Source organism: Fukomys damarensis, unplaced genomic scaffold, assembly GCF_012274545.1.
Source record: "Fukomys damarensis isolate Sample0158 unplaced genomic scaffold, DMR_v1.0_HiC HiC_scaffold_22, whole genome shotgun sequence".
NCBI lineage: Eukaryota > Metazoa > Chordata > Mammalia > Rodentia > Bathyergidae > Fukomys > Fukomys damarensis.
Window position 1 is genome coordinate 13,109,994 of NW_022900934.1, and position 26,011 is coordinate 13,136,004.

Sequence of the window (26,011 nt, forward strand, 5' to 3'; positions counted from 1 at the left end):
CCCCCCCCCCCCCCCCCCCCCCCGCTTCAAGACCCTCCAGGATGGATGCACTTTCTGCTTTCGGAAATTAAGTGGCATTCACACGGGGGAGGGGGAGCCACAGCTTTTATTAGCTCCAGAAAATGGTCAGTGTTCAGTCTGTAACTGGGAATTAATTATATATAATCACTCAGTAAACTTTCTTCAGAGTTTTTCTAATTGCTAGCATGAACATAGTTAGCTTGTTGGAGCCAAGTCCAGTTACTTTTATAATTAACAGCTCAAAGATTTGAGTCAGAAAGAAAGAAACAATGAGGCCTCTCGGTTTATAAATTAGGGATGAAAACAATAGTTTCCCCCCCTTTCTTTCTTGTAACACCCCCTTTTTAAAACCAAACATTCCCCCTTTTCTTTCCCTGGGAGAGCCAGTGGGGAAACTGCATCAGGTCTTAAAAGAGGAGGGGGAAAATCAGTCACCTTAGAAAGCTGGGTGACAATAACCTTGCAAAACGTGAAGACAAAGGTGGGTTTTGGGACGCGCGACCACTTCAAACATGTGACCTCTGTGTCCCTTTTTGCCTCCTTTCCCTTCTCAGCTCCTCTGGCAGAGGCAACAAAAACATTTGTCAGCCCTAGATCTCGCTTTGCCTCTGGTTGATCCTGAAAAGAAAGGTACATTCAAGGGGACCTTCCCCACCCGGCAGCAGAGATGTGAAAAGGGAGTATGTTTAGAACCCTGTGGTTATTCTTAAAATGCAAAAACAAGCAAGGATTCACCCTTGGCCTCAGGTTGCCAGACTGTGGTTGCCCTTCCCCCTCCCTGCTCTTCTTACAAACAAGCAGGTGGTGGCCATGTCAGCCCTGCAGCCAGCATGCTGCCAGGCTGGCCCTTCCCATCCGATCACCTATACCGGCCGGCACAGAGCCAGCGGCCTGTCCTTGCCCCAGCGTGGCCTTGGGCATCGTGCCCTCCTTCTTGCCCTGGAGCTGAAAAAGCAGTCACCTTGAAACTCCCCACTTCCAGCGCCGAGGAATTCCGAGGCCAATGCTTAAACCTTAACAGTAAATGACATTAACTACTATGAGGCCATTAGTTTGGCCTCTGAAACCAGGGTTTTGCAAAACCCGTTGTTAATGCTCAGGGCTCTGTTGGGGGTGGACAAAAATCTAATTTGTGAGTATCCTGTGCACTGGAGAGGGGACCATTTGACTTGGGTTTCTCCTCTGCAGGACCCGACTGTCTTTCCTTGGTGTTAACTGCTTTGGAGGGCTGGTTTTTTGGGGGGATCTTCTCAGCCTTCAGAAGCAGCCTTTATACCTTGGCCTCAGACTGGCAGCCCCTAGCTTAGCTTTTCAGATGCCTGCTGTTCTTGAAGCACTTTCATTTTACCTTGCTTGGTGCTGTGGACCTGAAGCTGGTTTCTCATGGATGGAGAAGGGGAAATGGGTTTCCTCCCTCCCACCTCCTCCTGCCTGCTCCCTTGGAACATTTTTGTGTGTGCACACAGACACCTGTCTGTCTGCAGTTCATGCTGCAGGGCTGCGTAATTCCTAACCTTCCACCCACCTAAATCGAGGGCAAGGGGGCCCCACCACAGAGCTCCTGTTGAAGGCTCAGAATCTAAAAGGGAAGGCTTTTCCTTAGGAACCTGTGACTTCACAAACTCTCTCTGTCACTGCAGATTTTTTTTTTAAAGGCTTCTAACATTGGATTGTTGGTGTCCTTTGGTTGAGCTTTTCCTAGTTCTGATATTTAGGAAGGTGGCTTTGAAACTAGCAGGGCTGCTTAAACACAAGCTCAGCTATTGAACAAACTGCTACCATTTTAGCTTCAGTACAGGAGTGAGGCAGTGTTGCCAGACGCCATTTTAAGAATCCTGCATAAATAGCTTAGCTACCGATGACTCTGCCTGTTTTAGGTGAGTGCTTATTATATAAAGCTGCTCTGCTAATCATTTTCTCTCCCCCCATTTAAAAAAATAATTGCAGATTTAGGGAAGCATGGTTTTTATTTTAATGTTAACTCTTTTATAATCTAGAAGAGGAAGATATTATGCCTTGGGGATTAAATATATCTTACAGCCTAGACCATTTTAGTATTTTTTGAATGAAAGTAAAAAAAAAACAACCAGGAAAAGTCCTTTCAAATGATGCATGATTCTTGAAATGCTGTGTGATGATCCTCATCTGAGAACCAGTCTTGTGCATGCTGGTTATGTATTCTAGATGGGTTAGAGACTCTTGGTTAAAAGTCAAATAGTAAGGGCACTTGGGGAAAGGAAATATCTGGGCATTGTGTATCCAGGCATTTTTTGGTCAAAACTAGTCAGTCAGCCCCCCCCACCTCTCTCCCTCTCTCCCTCTCTCCCTCTCTCCCTCTCTCCCCTCTGTCTTTTGGAAGTGTGAGGGGATGAGATTCCTGGGAATTACGGACCAGCCCTGAGTCCTCAGAATTAATAATCAGAAGGCTTAAAGCATGCTGGAGGTGCAGCAATTGATCTGCAACTTTTAATTGCTCCTTTTTCAGTGCATGCAGGTGAAGAAGTACGCAAGCTGTCTTGGCCAGGCATTGGGGGAGAAATCTTTTATTCTTTTTGGGAAGGGAGGGAATGGTCTTGGTTGTGTTTGCAGGTGCTGTTGGCTCTTCCTTGAATTGTCTGAAATGTATCAGTTTGTAAAATCCACAGGCAAGTGACTTGGGCAGGGGCAGAAGGTGGTGGTGGTGGTGGTGGTGGTGGTGGTGGTGGTGGTGGTGGTGGGTTGGATACAATTATATATATACAACTAGTTGATGCTGAATTTTCATTTTGGGATGAAAAGCTGTTTGGTTTTCAGTAATTTTACCTTTAGTGGGCCCCCTGTCTCCAGTAGACACAGAAGAAAAAAAGGAAAAAGAGAAGTAATGTCAGTTTGAAAACAGGACTTCTTGTTCTTTTGTTTTTGGTTCAGATGATTAGGGTTTCTGGAAGCTAGCAGACGTGGAAGGAAAGAAGCTGTGTATTTTCTAAGACTTTAATGTGTTAATGGCAGAAGTTCAAAGTATTTTCTCCAGATGCGACTGCTTTTTCTTTTTAAAAATTACTTGATTATTTCCCCCCCAAATCACTGAACAGCTGTTAACCTAAATTAACCAAGATCTGTGGGGCATTCAGACAGGTACAAATCTTTTCTCCTTATCAATTTTGACAATAACATTCATAGGTTTTTTTCCCCCTCCCCCCTAATAATATGCTAGTACTTAAAACTAAACCAGGAGAAAAAAAAAAAACATCAACCGAGATCAGTGGTGTTAAAAAAAAAAAAAAAGGAAGTCCTTTAGATGTGGCTATTCGAAATGACTAATTTTGCATTCTGGTCTTTGCTTTTGTAAATGAAGTTTTATTTTCTTTCAGTGCATATACCCTGCAATTTCCTTTCGTCAAATTCAAGTTGTGTGTGGCTTTGCTCACACAGACACGGTTCCTTTTGAAAGGAGGGTTTGCTGATCTCTGAAAAAGATGGTTTTCTTAAATTGTTGTGCTTAAAATCCTGGGCTCAAGCCGGTGGTGCTATTGCTAAAGTAAGGTGATTATGGTGCCCACTTGTAATACTTGGAAAGATAAAACAGCTTAACTTTTCTCCCCTTTCTCTTCTGCTTGAGAATTGATTATCTGAAACTCAGCAGCAAACAGCTACCCCATAACTAGTTTGCATTTCTTAGTCTCTCAGCAGCATTCCTGCCTTAAGTATGCAGCTCCTCTAGGCTGTTACAAGCCAAATAATTGTTCTCTTGAATTCATTCCTCCTCCTGTGATCAATACACCTTTGAATGTTTTCATCCCAGCAGAAATCCTTCAAGTAGGTTTTTTGGCTCTGTTATATGTAATTGTTTCTTTCACCACTGTACATTTTGGTTGGAGCACAGATTAGCATTTTTCTCCATCACTCAAAATATGGGATTGGTTTCAAGAAGTTTAAGATTTCACATACTTCATGCTAGAGAGGGTAACAGAATTCTGGTTGCTAGAAAGATCAAGGTTGCTATTTGTTCTTTTGAAGTTAACCATCTACCCATCGGTCTGAGAACTGTGTGGGGCTTTTTGTTAAAATTTATTTCCAGCCGCCCTGAGCACGAACCACCCCGTCAACAGCCTCTCGTTGGGCAACCTTTGTGTCTTCCAGGGAGAGTGTATTTCTAAGCTGAGAATGCTTTTCTCTGAAGTTGGAGTAGAAAGTATTAAGTGGTAAAATCACCTTCAGTAAATCATTGTTGTATTATTTCATGTTATGTGTTTAAATTTAGCAGGCTGCTCTCTCCGGATGGAAACCATTTGTGACAACATGTCAGTTTTTTCTTTGGTGATTTGTGCCCCTGGTTTCTCTACAGATGCTGTGTAAATGAAATCATTAAGCGAGGTTCAATATCAGAATGCTAAATGTGTTAATATTCTGATTTAAGCCTACACTATCTTTTCTCCTCTCTGCTGGGGCTAGTTAAGTCAGAGGCCTCCACACTCCTATAATTTAATTCTGAGCTATAATCTTTTCCTTTCTATCTAGCTCCCATCCTGAATTCTCTCCTCCCAACAAACCTGGAGCTCTTCTAAACACGTCTCCATCTTACCCTGGGGTTCCAGGCCCGAGGCTGCCTTTCTGGACTCATCTTTTGCCTTGTCACTGTCCCAGACCGCGGAACACAGACAGGACATTGTTCTCCAGCCTTCTTCCTGTCCTGGCTTTGAGTCTTCCAAATGGAAAATTCCAGCCCTGTCAATTGGTGATGAACCCATTTCTTCTTGTTGAACCATGGTCTGATGGAGTTGCATCTAGTGATTACTCAGATTCCTACCACGGCAGTGTCAGCCTGAATGCTTGGAAAGTTCTAGCACCTCAAAACATTTGCTCCTATAAAAGCTGAACTTCACTTCTTCCTTTGGTTTGGTGTGCAAGGTGTCCCTGAGGGGAAGATCTGAAATGGCCTGCTTTCTGTTCAATCTCAGTTCAGCGGGGTGGGTGGGGGAGAGAGAGAGATTGAGAGAGACTGTTCTGGAATATAGACCTTCTCAGCACTAAGGGGGCTGCTTTTCTCCCTTCTCTCCCTGACCCTCCACTCTCAGCCTATCTTTTAAGTAGTCCTTTCTCATTCCACTTTTGTGGTGGAGGATAATTAGTCCAAGCTCAAAAGACAGCCATGCCTGAATACAGGGAGGGGGTGGGGGTGGGGGCGGGGAAGTGCAGGGTCCTCATCGTAACTCCTGGGTTTGCATTGTTTTGAGACCAGCACTTTGGCTTCTGCCTGGGCACATTTTTCTACAGTATTTTGTAATTTAACCTGTATCTTTATTTTTCATGTTCCTGCCTCCTCAAGGAATTGTAAAATTGAGGGGGGCGGTCCGGGACAGATACTTTCCCTTACTGAATTTAGAGATCAGAACTCTAGGTACTCTGGGAAACACCTCCAATCTCCCTGCTTCAGTTGCGTCTGGTGTTAGCAATGAGAAACTTGTTTATTTGAGAGGCTGGGTTCTCCTGGGCCCAAGGGGGTGGACTGTAATTGTGTATCTACAAAGACAGGCTGTTTTGCATCCCCCCCATAGCATGGCAAGTGGGATAGTAGTTTGACTTACACAGTATTAAGAAGCACCTCGTGCCTTGAAGAGGTCCTTTAGGAATTTTAACACTGTTGAAATCAGGTGTGTTCTTTCCCCACCCTGCACCAGGCTGGGGCATTGTCTTAAAGGTGGGTTGCAGCCAGACATCTCAACAGCTGCCCTCCTGGGGTGGGTTCTTAGCCTACCTAAACATGAACGTAATTTGCTCTGTTTCAGCTTGGCTGAAGAGGAAATAAAAACAGAACAGGAGGTGGTAGAGGGCATGGATATCTCCACTCGCTCCAAAGGTGAGTAAAAATCTTGCATTATCTATTCTTGTGCTGAGGAGGAAATGGGAATTTCTTTTTGTTGTTGGAGAGCAGTGAAGTGTGGCTGTCTGAGCCTGCCTCTCCACACTCCTCGGGTTGCCAGACGTAAGACCCCCTTGATGGATGGGCCTAATTTCTAGCGAAGTCTTTTGATTTTCTTTGCCTCGAGTGGCTGTGTAGGAATTGTCCCGGCAGTAAATTTTAGGTGTGTGTCCGGATTGAGGATGCCTGGCTACCTCTCCCCAGGGTGGTTCTTTCAGGAATCAGAATTTAAAGCATGTTCTGGAAGCCACTGGCGTCCACAGCTGCTGCTGGCTTCCTGATTTCAACACCAGGCCTCAGCGTGGGATGAGGTTGGCCCACTTCATTGGAAAACGGTGGTCTTGGTTTATTAGAGATAAAAAGCAAGTGCAGGGCTATCTGGAATGCTGGATTATGTTTGCATGGAGGGCAAAACACAGCAAATTAGAGCAAACACAGCCTATGCGGTGCTCATGGGCTGCCAGATCCTCTCAGTCTTCTGGCTGAGGGGTTGGTGCTGTTTCTTTGGTCTGTGAGAGACTTCTGAGGCTTCCCAAAAGGGAGCAGAACTTACTCACTTTTGCCTTCAAGGTGCTTTTAAAAGTGAGCCAGTGGAGCATTTTTCACATCTTTTGGTTGTTGATGAAAATGTTCATCTCCAGGCTGAGTGGCTGGCTGTACCATGGGGGTTTCAGTCCTCCCTCCTCATGTTGCTGAGATCCCTCTGCAAGGAGCCTGTACTCAGGGGTCTGGAGAGGCAGGAGTGTGGCCGAGAAGGCCAAAGGGGCCTCTCATTGGCCATGTCCTAAGAAGTGACTCCCTAAAGCTTCTGAAACGGAAAACGTCCGCAAGGGTTTTTATAAGACAGGAGGGTGTCATTTTGGGCCAAGCTGAGGGACAGATGGTCAGGGGAGAGGCCGGGCTGCATCGGGGTGGTCAGGGCCGGGAGGCTCGAGAGTCCCTTTCTCCTCGCTGCCATGGGCACTGTGAACAAGGAAGAACCATCCTGAAGGGGTGTTTGGAGACAGCGTGCCCCTGGGAGCCAGTGCCATTTGGCTACTCCACTCCTGTTCTTGCCTGAATCCAGTGTGAGCTGGAGAGGTGAGGCGGGCAGGACGGAGGGTGATCCCGTGCTTCCCCGCCACTTCCTTTCTTCTGCTGTAGTTGGGGTAGACTCCTAGGCTCCTACCCTGGGCTTACAAAAATGATACCTGTGCGCGGTGAAGGCGAGTGCTCACACTGGGAGCTTTCCTAGTTCCACGCCTCCACTCCTCTCCTGAGCGGGGAGGTGTCCTTCCCGCTGTGCAGACGGGGACACTGAGGCTCCTCGTGGTAACATCTCGCGGGTGGTAAGTAGCACAGCAGGTCTGAACTGAGAGTGTCCCCAAGGAGGTGGGTGGACCTGCAGTGCCCCGTGGCCCTGAGTGGAGACTTCCAGGGTGCGGACAGTCACCAGGGTAGGATGCTGGCCTGTTCAGTCCCTCTGTGTGTGCGGAGACGCCTCTTCTGAAAGGGCTGTGTACCTGGGTGGCCTCACCACGTCACCCAGTGGATCTCTCCCTGCTGCCTGAAATGTGACGGATACGAGTGACCTTTGTTCCTTCTGTCATGTGCCTGGTTCCCCGTCTCTCCCTTTAGCAGCCAGGATGTTCTTAAAAAGCGTGTTGTTTTGCTGACTCCCTCCACCTCCACTGAGATTCTGGCACCTTGAGGCTCAGGTCTGAAGGCCTGGTGACTTGCCTGCTCGTCCACCCCATTCCCTGCCCTTCTTTCCTTGGGGCCTGGGTGTCCTTTGCCCAAAAGCATTATTTTGGCTTCTGCTGCTGTTTCTCCTATCTCCGGTTCATCCCAGATGTCATTCAGTCTTTCCACGGCCACCTAGACTTAAAGGAGTTGTTCTACATTTTTCTTATATATTTTTCAAATAAATCCATCAAGTGTATATAATATTAGATTTCCATAAAAGTTGTAAGGTTGGCGCTGAGTTCCCATATCTCTTCCCCCATTATTAGCATCGAAGGTTGTTTATTATGTGTCTAAACCGCATACTTTTTTCAGATTTCCTGCAGAGCGTGTGTACAATCCCAGCACTCGGGATGTTGAGGCAGGAGGATCAAGGAGGCTGGCCTTAAACTCACGGTGAAGCTCAGGCCGGCCTGAAGCTGGCCTCAGTCCTCCTGCCTCAGTCTCCTGAGCACTGGGGTTATTACTGAGAGAGTAGTGCTGTTTTCGTTGCATCACGTCGGGGTCCATTCTTGTCCGTAGGCCTTCTTCGTGTTGCTGTTGAACTTGACTCCTGGCCATGCCGAGGTTCTTTCCCCTTCCGTGTTGTGCTCTTGGGAGGGAAGTTACCAAGCTTGAGCTGTGGGAGGCGTTGATGTTCCACTTCCTTAAGGAGGTGGAGTATCTGCGTGAGTGACTTGGAACCCTTCTGGGTCACAGTCAGGGATCTGCCTTTCTCTGTTTATTCTTTTATATCACTATGGGCACAAGGATAATTACACTTTCCGTTACAGTGCAACGCTACTCGTTGACTTTATTGCAGATTATTCTTGCTTTGGCAAGTCAAAGATTCTGGTCTGTTGGCTGTGCTGTGATGACAGCTCCCACTGACATGGGAGTCCCTTCCTTCCTTCCTTCCTTCCTTCCTTCCTTCCTTCCTTCCTTCCTTCCTTCCTTCCTTCCTTCCTTCCTTCCTTTCTTTTTGGTACCGGGTATCGAACTTGGTGTTTGCAAGGCCGCCAGCAGAACTTACTTTCTGATAATACAAGGTGTTCTAGGCTCGTCTGGAACGTGTTTTTTTTTGTTGTTGTTGCTGTTGTTGTTTTTTGAGACAGGGTCTCACTATGTAGTTGAGCCTGACCTGGAACTCACTTTGTAGCCCAGGCTGGTCTCAAACTCAGTGATCCTCCTGCCTCAGCCTCCTGAGTGCTGGGGTTACAGGTGTGTGCCACCACGCCCGGCTGGAATGTGTTTTTTGCCGAGCCCTAGAGTCAGCCATTTCTCCAAGCACCCTTGGATCTTTTATTGGAGATTGGTTGGTATCAGGGACCGAGATCTGGGCGCGGGTGTTTTCGTTGTTGCTGGAACATCTGGGTTCTCTGAACTGACAGCAAGGAAACATACGTGTGTCTTCGCAGTGCACACGCACATATTTTAAGTACGTCACCTTGTGCCTGTCTGTGACTGCTTCAGCTAGAGAGGGGTTCATAACCCTTGTCTGCAGACCTCCTTCCCTGCATGGATCAGTTCTAGCCTCCTCCCCTCCTCACTCACAGGAACCCCTACTCCAGCAATGAGAAAGCTTCTTCCATTTGTGTACTGCGCTCTGGTACATTTTAAATCTGCTCTACGGTGTACTCATTGGTGCGTGCCAACTCAAGTGTACACTTGTGGGTCGAAGACCCAAGTTCAGAAAACTAGTCATTTCCTGCATCCAGAAGGCTCCTGGTTGGTTCGCTTCAGTTCTGTCCTTGTACTTTGTGATTCGTTTGCCGCTCTCCTGGACTGCATGTGCCTTCTCTAGAGGGACCTGTACCTCTGCTCTTATTTCGGCCTTCCATTTGAGAAGCAGGACAGTGTAGGGGCTTTATTTAATTTTTTTATTTATTCAGGGCCTTCACATTGAGCCACATGCCCGGCCCATTTTTATCTTTGGAGTTAGGGTCTCACTAAGTCACTAACTTGCCCAGGTTGGACTTGAATATATGACCCTCCGGCCTGAGCCTCCCAGAGCTCTGTGATTACAGGCGCTATCATGCCTGGCTGTACAGAGGTTTTAAAAACTGCTTCCCAGATGAGTGGTAGTGCAATGCCTTTAATAGCAGCTGCTGTTTGGGAGGCTGAGACAGGATTGAAAGTTCAAGGCCAGCCTGGGATACGCAGTTAGACCCTGATGCTGAATAAAATATGAACAGGGTAGAGTGCTCATCTAGTATGTCAAGGCTGTGGGTTCCAATACTGGGGTGCAAAAAACAAAGGTATAGGGCTATACCTAAGGTGAAATTTGCTCAGGATAGTGCGAAGGATGTGGTGAGTGCTGGAAAATGTTAGCCATAATTAGGATCAACTTGGAGGACTGGGAGCTTGTGCTGGTAGATCTGATGGGGGGAAGCCCCCTCACTGTGCCTTACTGACACTTTCTCCTGCATGCAGCCTGTAGGAAGGAAGGTATGTGGGGTAGATGCAGACGGACCTTGCCAGGCAAGGGGCACAGTGCAGGATTCTGTAGGGTTGCGGGCAGGCAGGCTGGGACTGGACCAAAGTGCCTCTTTGAATCTAGGATTCCCACACCTTGCCCCACACTGCTGGCTCTCTGCCTTGTTTGGCCTCTGCAGCATTTGGAGAGAGCTGTTTTGTGACTGTTGCAATTGCTTTCTCAGGTGCCCTGGAGCCCTTGCTTGGGTGGGAAGTCAGTGAGGGTAGGGCCCTTGGTTTCCAGGGAGACCTTCCTCTTTGCCCAAGGATGCCCTTGGGTAGCTGTCTTTGTGTGGAACAGAGCTCTGTCGACCGTGAATGTCTGTAGTGGCTGCTTCTGGAGCTGAGGTCTGCATGGTCAAAATGCGCCACTTGCAAATTGCCTCATTTGATTTTCATAATTACGCTACGATGGCAAAGTGTTCTTGTTCCCATTTTATGGTTAAGGAAACTGAGGCTCATGCGGATCAGTGAAGTGGCAAAGTAGGGCCCTGGTTTTTTATTTTAACCCTTTGTGCTTAATCACAAGCTATATCCCAAGGGTTCCAAGTCACATGCCTGCAGGGCCCAGGAGATGCATCACTGATTGTCCTGGTATCTGAGATGCTTGAGGCTTCTGGGAATGGGAGTGTTTCGGAAGGGAGAGAGGAGGCCTCCATCTCCTTGCTGTGTGTTTCACCTGGTGTTGCCAGCTGGGATTTCCCCCCACTGTAACAGTGCCTGATTTTGAAGCGTGCTTTCTCAAAAGACCTTTTGCAAGCCCAATAACACAGATCTCTGGGACAGAGGAGGCGGAGGGATGTCAGTTTGCATTCTCTTTGAAAGACTGATCACAGCACAGGTCCTTGCAGGATTTTGGCCACGCCATGCATGAGTCAGAGGAAGCCCTGGGAGGAACAGGGACTTGAAATCTGAAAAGCAGTGGACTCTGTGAGTTGAGTTCATGTCTTCATACAAAGGCGCCCCTGTTTGGGCTCCTTGCATCTTGGTCCTGCCATGTGTGCATTTTGCGGTAATGATTGTAGTGCATGGATGCCAGGCAGCCAAAGCTGAAAACATTGTAAAAATGTCTGTGTGATGTCACTGGCACAAGGGAAGGAGCCACTTGGAAGCCAGGCACAGATGCAGTGGAAGCCCAAGATGTTAAAAATCCGGAACAGTGTCATTCTTGCTGCAATTTGTCTGGGTCTGGATATGTTTTCAGAGACCCAGTGCTAGAGAATCTACAATTATAGCTATCTGCTAACCAGCCCCAATCTTAATTAGTACAGGATCCTCGCTCTCAGTGTTGTATGTAAATGAAGACTTTCACAAAGGGATTGTTTATGAGGACTCCCTGAGACAGAGGACACCTTCTGTCATTTTTCAAGGGAACTCTTTAAGAAAATATAACTGTAAACACTTAAATTACTGGGTAATGAAACAGTGCTGAGAATTTTTCCTGCAAGAAATGAGCATCGGTCATTTTAACGGTTCTGGCTCTTCCCTATCTAGCAGCAGCTCAAGAGGAGCTGTGGGTGCTCTGTGCAGTGGGAACACTTTATTTGGGAGTTAGAGAGAGATCTGAAATATCCCCAGGACTCTGAGCGACCCGCTGATGGCTGCTCTCTGCCGGCATCGCCTGCCCTGCGGCTGTGCGTGGAATCCTGTGGGCGTCCCAGTGATTCAGCTTCGTGGCTCCTGGTGGAAACCTTGCGCCTTCCTCGTTTTTGAAGACTGACCCGTATTGCATATTTATGTGAATATTATTACGGTGATCTAAAATTGACCCTTTTCAGTTTTAAAAAGAGCCGTCTCTTCTTTTTCTTCTGCAAGATGCATTAGAATGAATGTCCTGCACTGGAGGCCTTTTAGAGATCCTGGTAGTTTTTTTCATCTGGAAGTTTCAGCTAATCGTTACAGGTTGGATATCTCTTAGCTGAAATGCTTAGGGCCAGAAGTGGTAGAGACTTAGGATTTTTTTCCCTCCAGATTTTTGTAATATTTACATGTATGTGAGCTGTTTTGGGGAAAGGACTCAAGTCTGAAGCTGAAGTCCGTTACTGTTTCGTATGCACTTACATAGTCTGATGGTCATTTTAGACCTTATTTTTAGTAGGCCTCTATCACCTGAAAATTGGTATGGAATTTTCTGCTAGTGGTGTCAAGTTGGTACTCAGAATGTTTTAGATTTCTCAGCACATCGGACTGCAGGTTTGTTCAACCTATATTTTATTTTGCTACAGTGGTGGTGGATAGTTTTTTGGCGGGGGCAGTACTGGGGATCGAGCTCTGGTCCTTGAGCTTACGAGGCCCGTGGTGGCACCACTGAGCTACATCCCAGGCTCATGGATTCTTCTATTGTGTAATTTGAGATGAAGTCCCACTGTGTTGCCCAGGTTGGTCTTGAACTCATTTCCGGGAGCAGTCCTTCTGCTTCAGCCTCCCAAGTAGCTGGGACTACATGGACACAACCCCTGAGTCAGGCTTCCATTGTGTGTGTACTACGTTTTGTTTATCCTTTTTTATCTCTTGAATTATGTCTACATTTTGATTATTTTGAATAATGCTACTGTGAACATTTGTGTATGGGGTGTTTGTGAAGTGTGTGTTTTCATTTCTCTTGGGCATGGACCTGGGGGGGGACGCACGTTGAACTCAGGACCTTGAGCTTTTGAGGCAGGTGTGGTGCCACTGAGTCAAATCTCCGGCCCCAGGCTGGTGACTGTCTAAACTTACACATGCTAAGCATGGGTTCTGTATCAAAGAGCTACATTCCCAGCTTTAGTTGGGTGTTAAACGAAGGTCACAATCCTGAAATGCTCTTGTACTGGGTGGCCCCTGAAAGCCTTGCTAAGTTTCCCTTTCTCTGTGTTTTCCTTTCTCCTCCATCCGCACTTGACCTTGCATTCTTTGAAGAGCCACCTCTGGCCGCGGTGCCTTTGCTTAGACCTGGAAATTCCTTTCTTCCCTTTCTCCAAATGAGAGCGAGTCTTACCTTTCTTTTTTGCTCTTTTTTGTGGGGGGGGTTTGAGACAGGGTCTCACTATGTAGCTGAGACTGACCTGGAACTCACTATGTATGTAACCCAGGCTGGTCTCGAACTCACAGCATCCTCCTGCCTCAGCTTCCTGAGTGCTGGGATTACAGGCATGTGTCACCACGTCTGGCCACTGTTTTTGTTTTTGTTGGAGTATAGTAGAACTTTATTTTGAAAAAATGAATGATTGGGTTTTGTCTATCTGATACATAGAACTTTTATCCTAGAGAGGAGTTAAAAGCAGCCTTTTGGGTGGAGAGGAAGGACGCTCTGTTTCCAGCATAGTCCAGTGTTTGGAAATCATTCTCTGGGTTCAGATGTCAGTTCTCTCCCGGGCGTGGTGGTGCACGCCTGTAATCCCAGCACTCGAGAGGCTGAGGCAGGAGGGTGGCTGTGAGTTCGAGACCAGCCTGGGCTACATAGTGAGTTCCAGGTCAGTCTCAACTACGTAGTGAGACCCTGTCTCAAAAAACAAACAAATAAACAAACAGATGTCAGTTCTCTGTGAAATACTTGGGCTGCTCTTTTGACATGGTCTCTTCTGATTTTTCTGTTTTTTGTTTTGAAACAAGTATGTCTTGTATTGTAATTCAGGCTGGCCTTGAACTCATGGCAAATCCTTTTGCCTCAGCCTCTGGAGTGCTGTGATTACAGGTATGTGCCTACATGCGCTGCTTTCTCCTCTGATTTCTTTCCCAACATACCACTTCTACCGTATCTAAAATACAAGTCCAACTGTTGCATTCTCCTGCATTCCATTTCCGGGGGGCACCTTAAGACCCCTGTCTGAGGAGAGATTTAAGGCCTTCGACACTCTCTGCCTGGGGGTAGCACTGCTGGGGATCCTACAGACTGTCTTCCTGTACCGCCCGCTTGACCTGGCTCCCTTTCCTTGTTGACCCTCCCTTTGCTCCTCTAGACTGCTCCCCTTGAAGGCCATCTTCCTCTTGTTTCATCCACTTCCTTGGAGAAACCCCGGTCCTCCTTTTTCCTCAGCTTTTGTTTGCATCTCTGTAGGTTCTTACCTTCCTTCACAGGGCTGAGGATGGATTCAGTGGTAGAGCGTTTCTTGCCAAGCATACAGGATTGAGGTCCTGGGTTCCATGTCTAGCCCAGGGGCGGTGATGGGTGGTGGGTGTGGTGGTTTGCCTTAAATTGCCCATGAATATGATCAGCTTTGATCAGAAATGCCTGTGCATACAGAAGGGTTGAGAATTTCCAAGCCAGAGTGAGGGAGGAATGGAAGATAAGTCCACATATACATTCCTAGATATCCCATCCTTATGCTTTATGTAACTACCAAATCCCCAGTTCACACAGGGTTAGAAATATGTTTTCTGAATTGTCCTGCTTGCCAGCAGGTCCATTCCATTGTCCTGATTTCTTTTGAGCACTATGTTGTTGAGACTGACCTGGAACTTACTATGTAGCCCAGGCTGGTCTCCAACTCACAGTGATCCTCCTGCCTCAGCCTCCCAAGTGCTGGGATTACAGGCGTGCATCACCATGCCCAGCTTCATTGTCCTGATTTTTAAATGAGATTCCGTGGCTCTGCCACCTAGTGAGGCAGCCGCTGTGGTAGCCACAGAGCTGTGTGACCGTTTACATTTACATTAAGCAAAACAAATTCAAGCTAGGCATGGTGGTACACACCTGTAATTGCAGCTACTCTCAGGAGGCTGAGATAGGAGGATGGCGTGTTCAAGACCATCCAGGGCAACTTTAGGGAGATCCTGTCTCCAAATAAACGGGGCTGGGTATGTAGCTTAGTGCTGGAGTCCTTGCCTGGTATGCTTAAAGGCCTGAGTTCAGTCCCCAGTACTTGGGCTTAAAAAAGAAAAAGAAAAGCTCCCCATGTAGAACACAGACCGTGACTTTCACTATGGAAAGTTCTACCTGGCAGCACTGTTCTGTAGCCTCGGTAGATGAGTGGGTTTATTGTGAGGGCTGTGCTGGATATGTGTGGGTGGAAACTCCTAGCCAAGGACCAGCACAGCATAGCATGTGCTCCGTGGATGAGTACTGTGATGTTTACAGGTGCTTACAGGTTGCTTCATCAGACCCTTCTGGGCCTGCTTGTTCTTTGAAAAGATTTACAGAGACTGTGTGTTCTTCCTACCTTCCCAAGTGGGCACTTCTTGTTGAGGCCCCAGGCATGTTGGCCCCAGCTGCAGAGAAGTTGCAGAGTAGGCTGCAGAAGCTGCGCTGCCCTCTCCCTGCCTTGGGCCTGTGCTGTTGTAATTATTCATCTCCCTGAAGCCATGTGGGGACCAGGTCTCTCTCACCTCTTTGGAGCTGATAGGAGCTGGTGATTGTTAGTAGCTGCTCAGTGCACACTTTTTTCCTTCCAGCAGCTGTAAACTAATTAACGTTAAGCCAGCGGGGAGATGGTGTGTTGGATTTTCTTGCAAATTATAAAATCAATGCATCTCCTTGCAACAAGTCAAAGTATGCAAAGAAAAAGCCAAAATATCCCTTTCTTGCCTGGTAGCCAGTGTTAATGGTGTGATGCTCCTCCTTCCATGCTCACAGAAATACAAACATCTCTACAATGGTCTGAGGTTGGACTTGTTGGAACCTGGCCAGCCTGGTAAAACCGCCCTCATCTCTGATCCTTCTATTTGCTTTATGGCCTTTCTTTGCTTCCTCCACCCTACTCACCCTGCAAGGGATTTTCAGGGCTTGATTGAATTATCTGAAAGTTAAGAATAGTGGAAACCTTTAGCCAGCAGGGCATCTAGAGTTCTACCAAGTGGGACCACCTAGAGGGTTGTTCCGTAAGAAACAGGAGCCTTGTGTGGCCTGACCTTGTGATTTATTTGTTTTATTTTACTTTTCTGAGAGAGGGTCCTGAACTCCATCTTTCTTGCAGTTTGAGATTATAAGTGCGCTCCACCCTACCCAGCTTTATTTGTTAACAGGCACTAGGAGTCTAACTTTTTAAAACTCAAGATTTTGCTTTTTCCTGCTTCCCCCCTTCCTCTACTTGTTTCTCTTCTTCCTTTCCTCTCCTTCTCATCCTCTTTTTTTGTACTGGAAATCGAACCCAGGGCCTTTGCACTGAGCTGCATCCCCAGACCTTTTTTATTTAAAAAATCCAGAATCTCAGCAAGTTACCCGCATTCCTGCCTCAGCCTCCCAGAGTGCAGGGATTGCAGCTATGAGCCTGCATGCCCTGCTAGTAGCTTCTACCGATTTTTAAACATTGGCTACTTTGTCAGATTTTGGAAACATCCAGCTGTAGGTGGGTTGGATTCGGCCTGCGGTGTGAGGTGGCCACCTCCAGCTGGACCGTGGCTGCAGGTTTAAGATGGATCTGGCCACTGCTGGCTCCCCTTGGAGATCCCTGGTCACTCGGCATAGAGCTCTTGCTACTCCCGCTGGCTCAGGTTTATTTTCCACCTTAATGACTGTCTCCTAACTCTCTCCACTGTGTACACTTCATGGTGGGGGGGATGTCTTTCAAACCGGGTTGCTGTTTTTTGGTTGGGATCAGATCGAATCATGATTAGAGCTGAGGGGTGTCCAATGACAAGTGAAATCTAGACTCAAGTTTGGGGGTGCCAGCGCTGATAGGCCCAAGGGAGCTAGACGGGCTGGGAGTAGAAGGGTGAATTCTTCCCACTTGTGCCCACCGAGCCGGGCAATGGAAGGAAAATGTTTCACTTTCCCAGTTCAGGGCTGAGCCCTTGTGAATGTGATCTGGATCAGTACCTGTAGGCTGGACCCTTGCTCTGTGTCACAGGGACAGAATTGGAGAATCCCCGGGAGGCTGTGGATCCTCCTTGGAGGTGTCACCAAAGAGATCGTGGACTCAGAGGGGCAAAGAACCGAGGGTAAAAACGTGGTAAATTTGGCATCTCTGGTGAGGAGGGGGAAGGGGGTTGTCGTCTTGCGCAACTCCTCTTTCTCACTGTTGGGTGCGTCTGAAACCATGGCTCTCCCCGAGAAGGCAGGGGAGGAGTGGCGAGGAGACCCGACTCCCTCTGTAACTTCTCTTGGCGCTGGGCCATGGCACCCAGATTAGGCCTCCTCACTCTTGCCCCCTCTGGGAGAATGGGGGCTTTTAGTCAAGGAACAAAGTAGTGCAAGTGGGATTCCGGTTCTGGGGTCTCTTTTTGGGCCCTGAAGTGACCAAGGCTCTTTTCTGTGAAATGACTGCCTACTGGGTTCGCTGGACTAAGACTGGGGAAGAAAAACCGGAGTTTCCTGTGGGTGGCTGGCGTGGCCCAGGGGCCTCGCTAACCCTGCCCTGCTGCTTCCATTCCTCAGGCGGACCTGTGAGGTTTGAAGATGACTGCCCAGCCTGGCTGGGGCACAGCGAAGGACAGACAGTGACATTGACAGTTCTCACAGCCCGGAGGAGAGGCAATAAACAAGTGAACCAGCAAAGGAAGATGACTTTTGATAATTCTCAATTGGGGGTGACTGCAGGGAAGGGGGGAAAAAAAAACCATTGCGATCACAGGATAAGGAGGCTGGAGGCTGGGGTGATCAGGGACAGCCTGCTCTCTGGGGAGGTGACATGTGAACCAAAAGCTGACATTGACACTGTGGAGAAGATCAGGCATAGAGCATTCTAGATGGAAGGGGGAGGCTGAGTGCAGAAGAGCTTGGCAGACAGGAGGCCATTGTGGTTAGAATTGAGGAAACGAAGGAACTCGGGGGAGTGGGGACAGGAGTGCCCCGTCTCTGGGGACACTGCATTTTTGTCTGTTTTTGTGGTACTGGGGATTGAACTCAGGGCCTTTGTGATGAGCTCTATCTACAGCCCCTGTTTAATTTTAATGTTTTTGAGATGGTGCCTTCCCAAGTAACCCATGCTGGACTGCACGTCGTGACCCTCTTGCCTCAGCCTCCCAGAGTGTGTGCCCACCACTCCCAGCCACAGTGCGGCTCTTTTTTTTTAATTTTTGGTACTGGGGATTGAGCTCGGGTCCTTGCACTTGCAAGGCAGGCCACCAAACCGCTGAGCTAAATCCCCGGCCCAGGGCGGCTCTTAATAAATACAGTGGCTCAGGAGAGCCCTAGGTGGAGTGCAGCAAGCAGCGCCATCCCTATCTCTGTAGGTTTGAAGAGGGCACTGTGGAGAGGCAAGTGAGGGAAGGGGGGGTCGGTGAATGGTCTCCAGGCTTGGATCAAGGTGACAACTGTGCAGGTTCAGGCAGAGGCAAGCACAGTAGGGAGAGCTCCTGTTAGATGCCAGGAACCTTGTAGGCATTTTCAGCATTCTTAATGCATTTTGCAGGAAAGCAGGACTGAAGGTCAGAGAGGTGACATGACCTGCCCAAGGCCTGTCATAAGCCTGTCACAAGCCTTGGAGGAGAGCGCTTTGGAAGGAGTCCTGGGAGGGGTGGGTAGGGCTGGGATTGGGGGCAGAAGAGTTCTTCTCTGGGCTGTGTGAAATCCTGAGCCCTGGAGGGATTTTGAGCCTGGCTCTGAACTGGGTCAGCCTGAGAGGTTTTACTCTGAATGGACATTTGTTTCTCATCTGTGAACTTTGCTTTGAAACACGATGGGGGAGAAATACTGATGTAGTCAGGTACAGGTCGTGGCAAGGGGTGCAGAAAGGTTTGGGGAACCTGGTTTGAGATTTGTGGGACCACGTCTTTTCCCTGCCACCAGAGGGGTAATAATAGCAATGAGGGTGGTGCGGGGGGAGGGGTTGCCAGACCCCTTTTAATGCCTGGTTTGACTCATTCAGTCCTAATCACCCTGTTAGGAGGATCGTAAATAGTTAGCAGCTGAGTCCACTGAGGCTCAGCGAGGGCAAGTGCTGTCCCAGGGCGTAGAGCTCAGCTTGGGCTCAAACTGAGAGGCCTAGTTACCGAGCCCATACGCGTGTCTGCTGACGTCACGTGTTGCCAAGCATGCCTTCAGTGATGGAGAATTACTAAGTGGCACTCAAAACCCTCTGAGAGGCCATTGACCTGTGCAGCGAACGGCTTTGGAATGGCACCCAGCTTCAGCGGAGGCTGGGCAAGTCTGCTCGCCTTTTAGCATAGAAATGGTGTCACCTCACTGAGCCTCACCTACAAAATGGGTCTCCAACCTCATGAGATCCTTTGGGGAGGATTCTAAAAATCTTTTTTCAGTAAACCATGGTTGTGAACGCGCAAGAGTACAGTTTGAAAAGGAAGCAGAGAAATTTTTCCCTGGCTGCCTGTTTTCTCCCCAGTGCCGTGTTTCTCCTGCTGAGCTTTTTGTCTTTCTGTAATCAGTTTCTCAGTCATCCTGTATTTTCTAGCCACTTAACCACAGATCCACTTTCTCTGGGGCTCAGCTGCCTTGCCTATGAAGTGGGGACATCCAGAGCTGATTTCCTGTAGAATTTGGGTATTGGAAGTTAATTAATTGATGTTTGTCTTTTTAACAGAGCCTCCCAAATCACAAGAGCTCAACAACAGGCTGCCAGTGTTCTTGTCTTCCCATGAGGGCAGAGGCCTTCTTCTGACTGTTTGCCTGTTAGTTGCTCAGTGGCTGTTGACTGACTGGTCCCATTGTTTTCTTTTTGAAATCTGAAGTCAGCTGTCACGTGAAACATTAGGAATCATTTTCCTTGTGGTGAATGCACAGCCGCTGTGGGTGGTACCTTTGCTCAAGGTTAGACCTGCCTGGTAGCTCACTGGAAGATGCCTGGTATCAGGGTTTCTCAATCCCTCGCTCACCATCATAGACATTTTGGGTCTGATTACTCTGTGGTGGGGCTGCCCTACAGAGTACTTAGCAACACCCAGCAGTGTCCCTGATTTCTGTCCACAGATTGCCACTAGCCACCACCCTCCTTGCAGCTGTGACAGTAAAAAATGTCTCCATGGACACTGCGGAGTGTTTCTGTGGAACCCTGTTGAGAACCCCTGCTCCACACTGTTCTAGAACACCCGAGACCCTTACCAGTGGCCCCAACTGATGCTGGAGGGAGACATGTACCGAGCTCTTGCTGGATGCCAGGCTGAGGCAGTGGCTGGCAGTGAGTGTTCCATAAATGTTGTTGTTATCTTTATTCCCTGTAGCCCTTGAAAAATATCTTACATAGTTGAGTGTGTGAACGCGATCAGAAAGAAATCAGAGGAGTCCAGTTTACTGCCTTCCTGGGTGTTCCTCGAGGCCTCTGCAGAACTCAGCCCGCATGGCCCATTTCTTGGATCTGGGTTCCTTGCCTGCCCTTTTTTCCTAGGATTTGTGCCATGCCAGGTCACAGACACGCATGACTGTTGCCACCCCACTGTGTGGCTACCTCGTGACAGTCTGCTTGTCTCCCGCCTGTTGTGGGCATGGCTGTTGATTCCTGCTTTCTGCTTCTGTGGCGGGGCTCTGGTCGCTGCCCTAGTCAAGGGCTGACACACCTGGATGTTCCTGCAGTGTTCACACATCCTCTGACCAGTGTAACTGACATTCTGCTTCTAAAATCTCTGCTTTCCCAAAGGCACACGAGGAGCTTCTGGGGGAGGTCTGCCCCTTGTCGTTTGTGTTTTCTTGTCAACATTAAGGTGACTTTTAAAGAGGTCACACCGCACTCTCCCAGGTTATGTGGGGACCATCGATCGCTTGGTTCCAGTGTCTCCTCTTCCTTCATCTGCCCCCTTTCTGAAGAGCCTTTATTTGCCTTTCTGCTCTCAACCCACTTCTGTGCTTCAGCTGAATCGTCTTTTTGTTTCTGAACTGGCCTTCCGATGCTGCAGTTCCCCAGTGCAGTTTGAAAGCCAGGGCGCCTGGGCTTGCCAGAACCCCAGCCCCATGGCTGGTCCCAGCAGCCTGGGTAAATTATGCAAACGGGCCTCAGACTCCAGAACCAGCAGTGTGGTAAAAGGCCAAAGGCAGCCGGTTGCTCCACATCCTCTTTGTGATCTGGCCACATTCGCAGGGCCTCAAATGGGTGTCCATGTTGGACACAGCCTTCAGGCTGGGGCCGCTGTGGGGTGCGTGGGGGACCCTGCTTTCTCGTAGGGAGTCAGCCCTGCCTCTTGGTAAAGTAGGCGTGAGCCTGGCATTCTTGAACCAGGAAATCCCTGTTGTGATTGTTTTCATTTTTCCTGCGGCCTCCTTCCAGCTGAGGAAAGGCCCTGCTTGCAATTGCCTCTGGTTGTGGAGGGCTAAACACAGAATTCATTTGTAAATCAGCCTCTCTTCCCTAGATGGATGCAATTTCTGTCCTGCCAGGCGAGTTTGGAAGTTCATCCTTTACATATGAATATGCCCTTTAATCACCACTTCTGCATTATTGAGAAGGGGCGGAAAAGGCTGGCTAGTGGGAAGGGATTATTCCCGGAGGATCCAGGGTGGCTTTCTTACTTCCAGGAGGCGTGTCAGGACCAAAGATCATTTGAAACGATTATTAAAAAAATTAAAAACATGTCCACCGTGCAAACCACAGCGCCCCCCTTGTGCCCGCACTCCAGCCAGTGTTTATTCACATCCATAGAAATAAATGGCTCTTTGGTGCAGGGCACTGAAGACTTTCAGCTTAGCGGTGCTGCTGTCGAGGGTGATTAATTAGAGCCAAAAGCCCAGGGACATGAAGGCGAGTCTCTGCCTCAGACTTTCTGATTGCAGAGGTGACAGTGTCCTTGCCCTGCCGGGCGACCTGATGCGTACAAGACCAGGGCTGGCCTGGTAAGTGGTGACTCTTGGCCTGTCCTCTCTGCTCCTTCCTCCTCCCCCTGGGAGAGGCCGCTGAGGAGCCGGAAGCAGGAATGTCTGCCGTGAGTGAGCCACTGTTCTCTTTTGAAAGAGAGTGGCCAGGCCCTCCGAGCAGCCACCCCGTCTCCATGGCAGGTAGGTGCTCCTTCCCTGCGTGGCCTGCCCCTCGCTCGCAGGATTCCTGCTGAAATGACATCTTACCCAGTTGGGAGTGACTGAGCCTTACACCCTGCAGCCCGAGTTCCCTTTCAGCCCACATCCAGGCGGCTCAGGCTCCCAGATGCCGGTCCCACCTCTGGGCCCGGCAGGCCCAGGCCTGCAGGTGCAGCCTGATCCTTGAGTCTGAAGCTGAGGCCCGCGAAGGGCCCGAGTGAGGAAGACTTTTGCTTGCCAGGTGTTTTAAGTCACAAGTTCCTCTAGGTGTGGAGGTTCTTAGGATAATTTTGCTCCCCTGCCCCTAGCCTGCACTCCTGCGGTCCGCTTTCAGCTCTGAGGAAAGAGTCTGGGCTTTTGTTTCTTTATGATGTAATTACTGGGTGGGGAGGGCCTGGGATTCCTGAAGTGGGAGGCCTGTTTGGATACCTGCTCTGTATCTCTCAGAATGAGCTTTGAAATGATTAATCTGCTTGGAGTTGACGCTTCACTGCCGCTGCATGTGGCCCTGTTCAGAGCAAAGCTGTACACTGCAGCAGTGGCTTCTGCGCTTGTTGCGTGTGACTCTGCTTGGGGCCCAGCTGCTCTGACCCTGCCTTTGCAGTCACCTGAGGAACCCTGGAATTTTTACATTCTGATGGAAAGTCGGAAAGCAGTCATTCTGCTTTCCACTTTCTATAGCCTGTTGCCTTCAACTTTGAACTTGTAGGGTTGATTTGATTTGCTCTTTGGAGGCAGCTAGCTTCTGCTTCTGAATCAAGGGAGGGTTCTGTAGGGGAGGAGGAAGAGCAGAAGGGGTGAATGTCGGTTTTAAAAAAGTAACCATTGCCTGGTATGCTACTGAAAGGTTTGCCTGAATTAACATTTAATCTTTTGATAACTCGATTAGTTACCTTTTTTTCCATTTTACTGAAAAATGAAGGCCCAGGGAGGTTAAGTGACTCCCTTAGGGTCACCCTGCTGGGAGGAGCAGAACTATGTGTTCTGCATGCTGTTTGATGCCGGAGAGTAGGTTCCTAATCACTATGGGCCTCTGCCTTTGTGGTCTGTGCCCCTGACTTGTCTCAGTTTTCCGGAGCTGGCCAGCCACATGGGAATCACCCCACTCCTGTGGCTGCCCTGCCTGACTTTACTTTGCATTCAGGCCCCAGCAGGTTGGCTGTGGACATCATTAAGGAAATTTAACACCCAGGAAAACACATGAAGTGGCCGCCTTCAGCTGTGGCCCTCTCCCTGGAGGGAGGAGACCATTCCCTGTTAAGTGTGTCATTTCCTAGACCCAAGAGAACAGCTAGTGCTATGACTCAGGCCCCGGATGTGGGTGGGGGACAGGGTGCCTGGTGTGGCCTGGCGCAAGGCCTAGGTGGAGAGGGAAAGGGGGAAGGGGAGGAGTGGTCCTGGAGTCCGCGGCCTCTCTGTAGCTCATCACAAGTTTTGATGCCACCCTTTGAAGACTGGGCTGTGAATGTGCTCTTGGGGGCAGTCTTTTGAGAGAATAGAAGCAGTTTTCCACTTTTCTTAGTTCTTAGAACTCCTTTTTGGGCTTTCCATGACTCCATACCTTCATCTGCAGTTGAGGGTCGGGGGGAGGCAAGAGGAGAGTGAACTCTGAAATCGTGGATCCTAAATTTGAAAGTCCTCTTTCAAACGGAGTTGAGGGTGATTCTGCAGTGATTCTATGAGCACGAGCCTTGGGGTCACTGGGTTCAAATCCTAGCCCTGCCTCTGAGTAGCCCTAGGAGAAGCATTTTGAACCGTGTGTCCCTCATTCCATGTAATAGAAGAGTCGTAGTTGTTAATACCCAGGGCTCAAGAAAGCTAAGAGCGGGGTTATCTTGAAATGCAGCATCTCTTACGTCAAAGGACATCCAAGAAGTGCTTTGTGGGATTATTTCTCGTGGTTCACAAGATGCAGGTTTGGGAAAGAGCTCATCCTGTGCTTGGTTCTTAAAACCCAGGAGATCTCCCCATATTCTTAAGATTTCAGGGAAATGTCACAAGGAGGGGAAAATTCTGCTGCTCCTTGCTCCATGCCCAGCTGTTTCCCTGAGTCATTGCCTGGTCCTCTTCCTTGGCCTCTGCTGCCTCCCCCTGACATTCAGGGCCAGGTTTAGTTTGGGTGGCTGGGGTGGAGAGGCAGAGGGTTCCTTGTGGGCTGAGCCCATAGAATCACTGGTCTTGCTGCCCCAGATAAAGCGGCAAAAAGAAGCCATTTCCCAGTGATTCAGTCCACAGTGGCTTGTTGTCATTGTTCCAAGTTTACAGACTAAACGCACTTAGCAATGTATCCTCGTCAGAATTAAATCATTCAAGGAGAAACATTTTGACTCAGCTTTCTGGAAAAGGTCCTTGTGTTGGCTGTGTTACCACAGCGACAGCCAGCTCGCTCTCCTGTTCTCTCTCTCCTCTCCCCCCTCCAACCATCCTATAGTCAGCTGAGGCCTGGGCGGTCCCTGCTGGAGCCTGGAGGTGTTTAAGTCATAGTGCTGACCTGCTGGCTCTTACCTTTGAAGGATGCTGAATCCAGCAGGCATTTCCCACTTTTCCTTGCTAAGAGCCTTCACAGAAGACCCCTGCTGCTGACAGACGCATCTGTTGTTTGGAAGCTATTAAATTTCTACCCCTTGGATATAGCTACTGAACTCTCATTAGCTCCAGGGGGAATCAGCATGTTTGCAACAGCAAACAGAATAGGGAATTTTCTGTTTTGCTCAGACAAGAAGGTCTAAAATTCTGTGGGCAGCCTTGGGCCAGAACTGACCTCTCACTGAACTGGACTTCCTTTTCCCTTTATTTCCTGGTAGGCTTTGGCAAATTACCTTTTACCAGCTCATAGTTGCTTGTACGAATATTAATTTCTAATTTTTTTTCCCTCCCTCTCCCATAGAGTTAAAGGATTTTAAAGATCAAGAGGAGGTCTGGGGATGCAGCCCAGCGGTAGAGTGCTTTCCTGGCATGTTTTAGGTTTGGGGTTGTACCCCGAGCACCACCCTCCAAAACCAAAAGTTCAAGAGGACTTTTAAGATCTCTGGCCTGGTAATGTGTAATGTTAAGGGCATCTCTAAGGGTGCAAAGTGAGCTGTGGCCCCACCACCTAGGAAATCTATGTGCAGAATGGTGGTTTGTGGTTTGTGGGTCCCTGAAGTGCTTCCATGGACTCTAGGCAAGAACTTCTGGTTTGGTCTCTCCTCCTTTCTCCAGTTTTACAGGTGAGGCCCTGAGAGGTAAAGAAACTTGCCTTTGGGGTCCTTTTCCTGTTGGGCGTCATCCCCCCCAGTGCTACAGCTCGCTGTTCACAAAGTTGCAGTCCAGCCCGGTCTGTAGAGGTGGGGAAGGGAGGAGATTCTGTGTGGGACCTGACCTCACCCTCATCCCCCAGTGCACACCCTCCACGGAGCGCTCATCCCTGGAAGGCTTGTTCAGACACGTCCACCCCTGTATTTGTGATACTATAGATCTGGGGCAGAGCCGGAGAACTAGCATTTCTAGCACATTCTCAGGTGCCGTTGCTGCTGCTGGTCACAGGAGCCTTCGTCCCAGGGCACCTCAATTGCAGGGATCTCAGACGATGCCAGGAGGAGCGGGTGCCCTCGCTGTCGCCTAGGGACCACTGAGCATGGCTGGGCTGTGCCCTGTGCAGTACCAGCTCTGATGGGACCACTTGAGATGGTTGTGGGGATACTGTTTGTTGTCACGGTGTTGGGGGGGCCTTAGGGTATTGAGTGGCAGAGAGCAAACTGGGAGGCAGTGAGACAGACTCCTTTTTTTTCCCCCCCTGATTGTTCCCCTCACTGGCCTACTAAACAATGTCTCCTCTGAGAATCTACTCAGAAACTAACAGCATACAGACCACAGTCTTTGCCTCACATGCTCTCTGGTTTGGCCTGGCCAGAGTACTGTTTTTTTCCAGGATATATTTCCTTTGACTCCAAAAACACCTTTCTTTTTTTGTTGTTGTTTTTTGAGACAGGTTCTCACAATATAGTCCAGGCTGGCCTTGAACTTTGGCAATCCTCCTGCCTCAGCCTCCCAAGTGCTGGAAGGGTGGGCCACCATGCCCGGCTCAAAAAAAAAAAAAAAAAAAAAAAAAAAACCATTTTAAA

General features: G+C 48.8%; 1 protein-coding gene across 28 annotated transcripts in view; it reads left to right on the forward strand.

Moving 5' to 3' along the window:
• The window catches only part of Zmynd8 (zinc finger MYND-type containing 8), a 123,537-nt gene that overhangs the window by 14,565 nt on the left and 82,961 nt on the right, over positions 1 to 26,011 (forward strand). For 19 of the 28 annotated variants that reach the window (XR_004518457.1, XM_010626247.3, XM_010626260.1 and 16 more), the window contains one exon: positions 5,787 to 5,857. Coding sequence is in view for 27 of the 28 variants with exons in the window: in XM_010626247.3 (XP_010624549.1) it covers positions 5,787 to 5,857 (71 nt within the window). In the remaining variant the exon portion in view is untranslated. Of the gene's footprint in view, positions 1 to 1,092; positions 1,154 to 1,721; positions 1,899 to 2,496; positions 2,516 to 2,546; positions 2,667 to 4,533; positions 4,736 to 5,338; positions 5,699 to 5,786; positions 5,858 to 19,946; positions 20,086 to 21,770; positions 21,891 to 26,011 lie in introns of those variants that run through there. The other 9 variants (XM_010626266.3, XM_010626257.3, XM_010626265.2 and 6 more) reach the window with 9 other exon arrangements.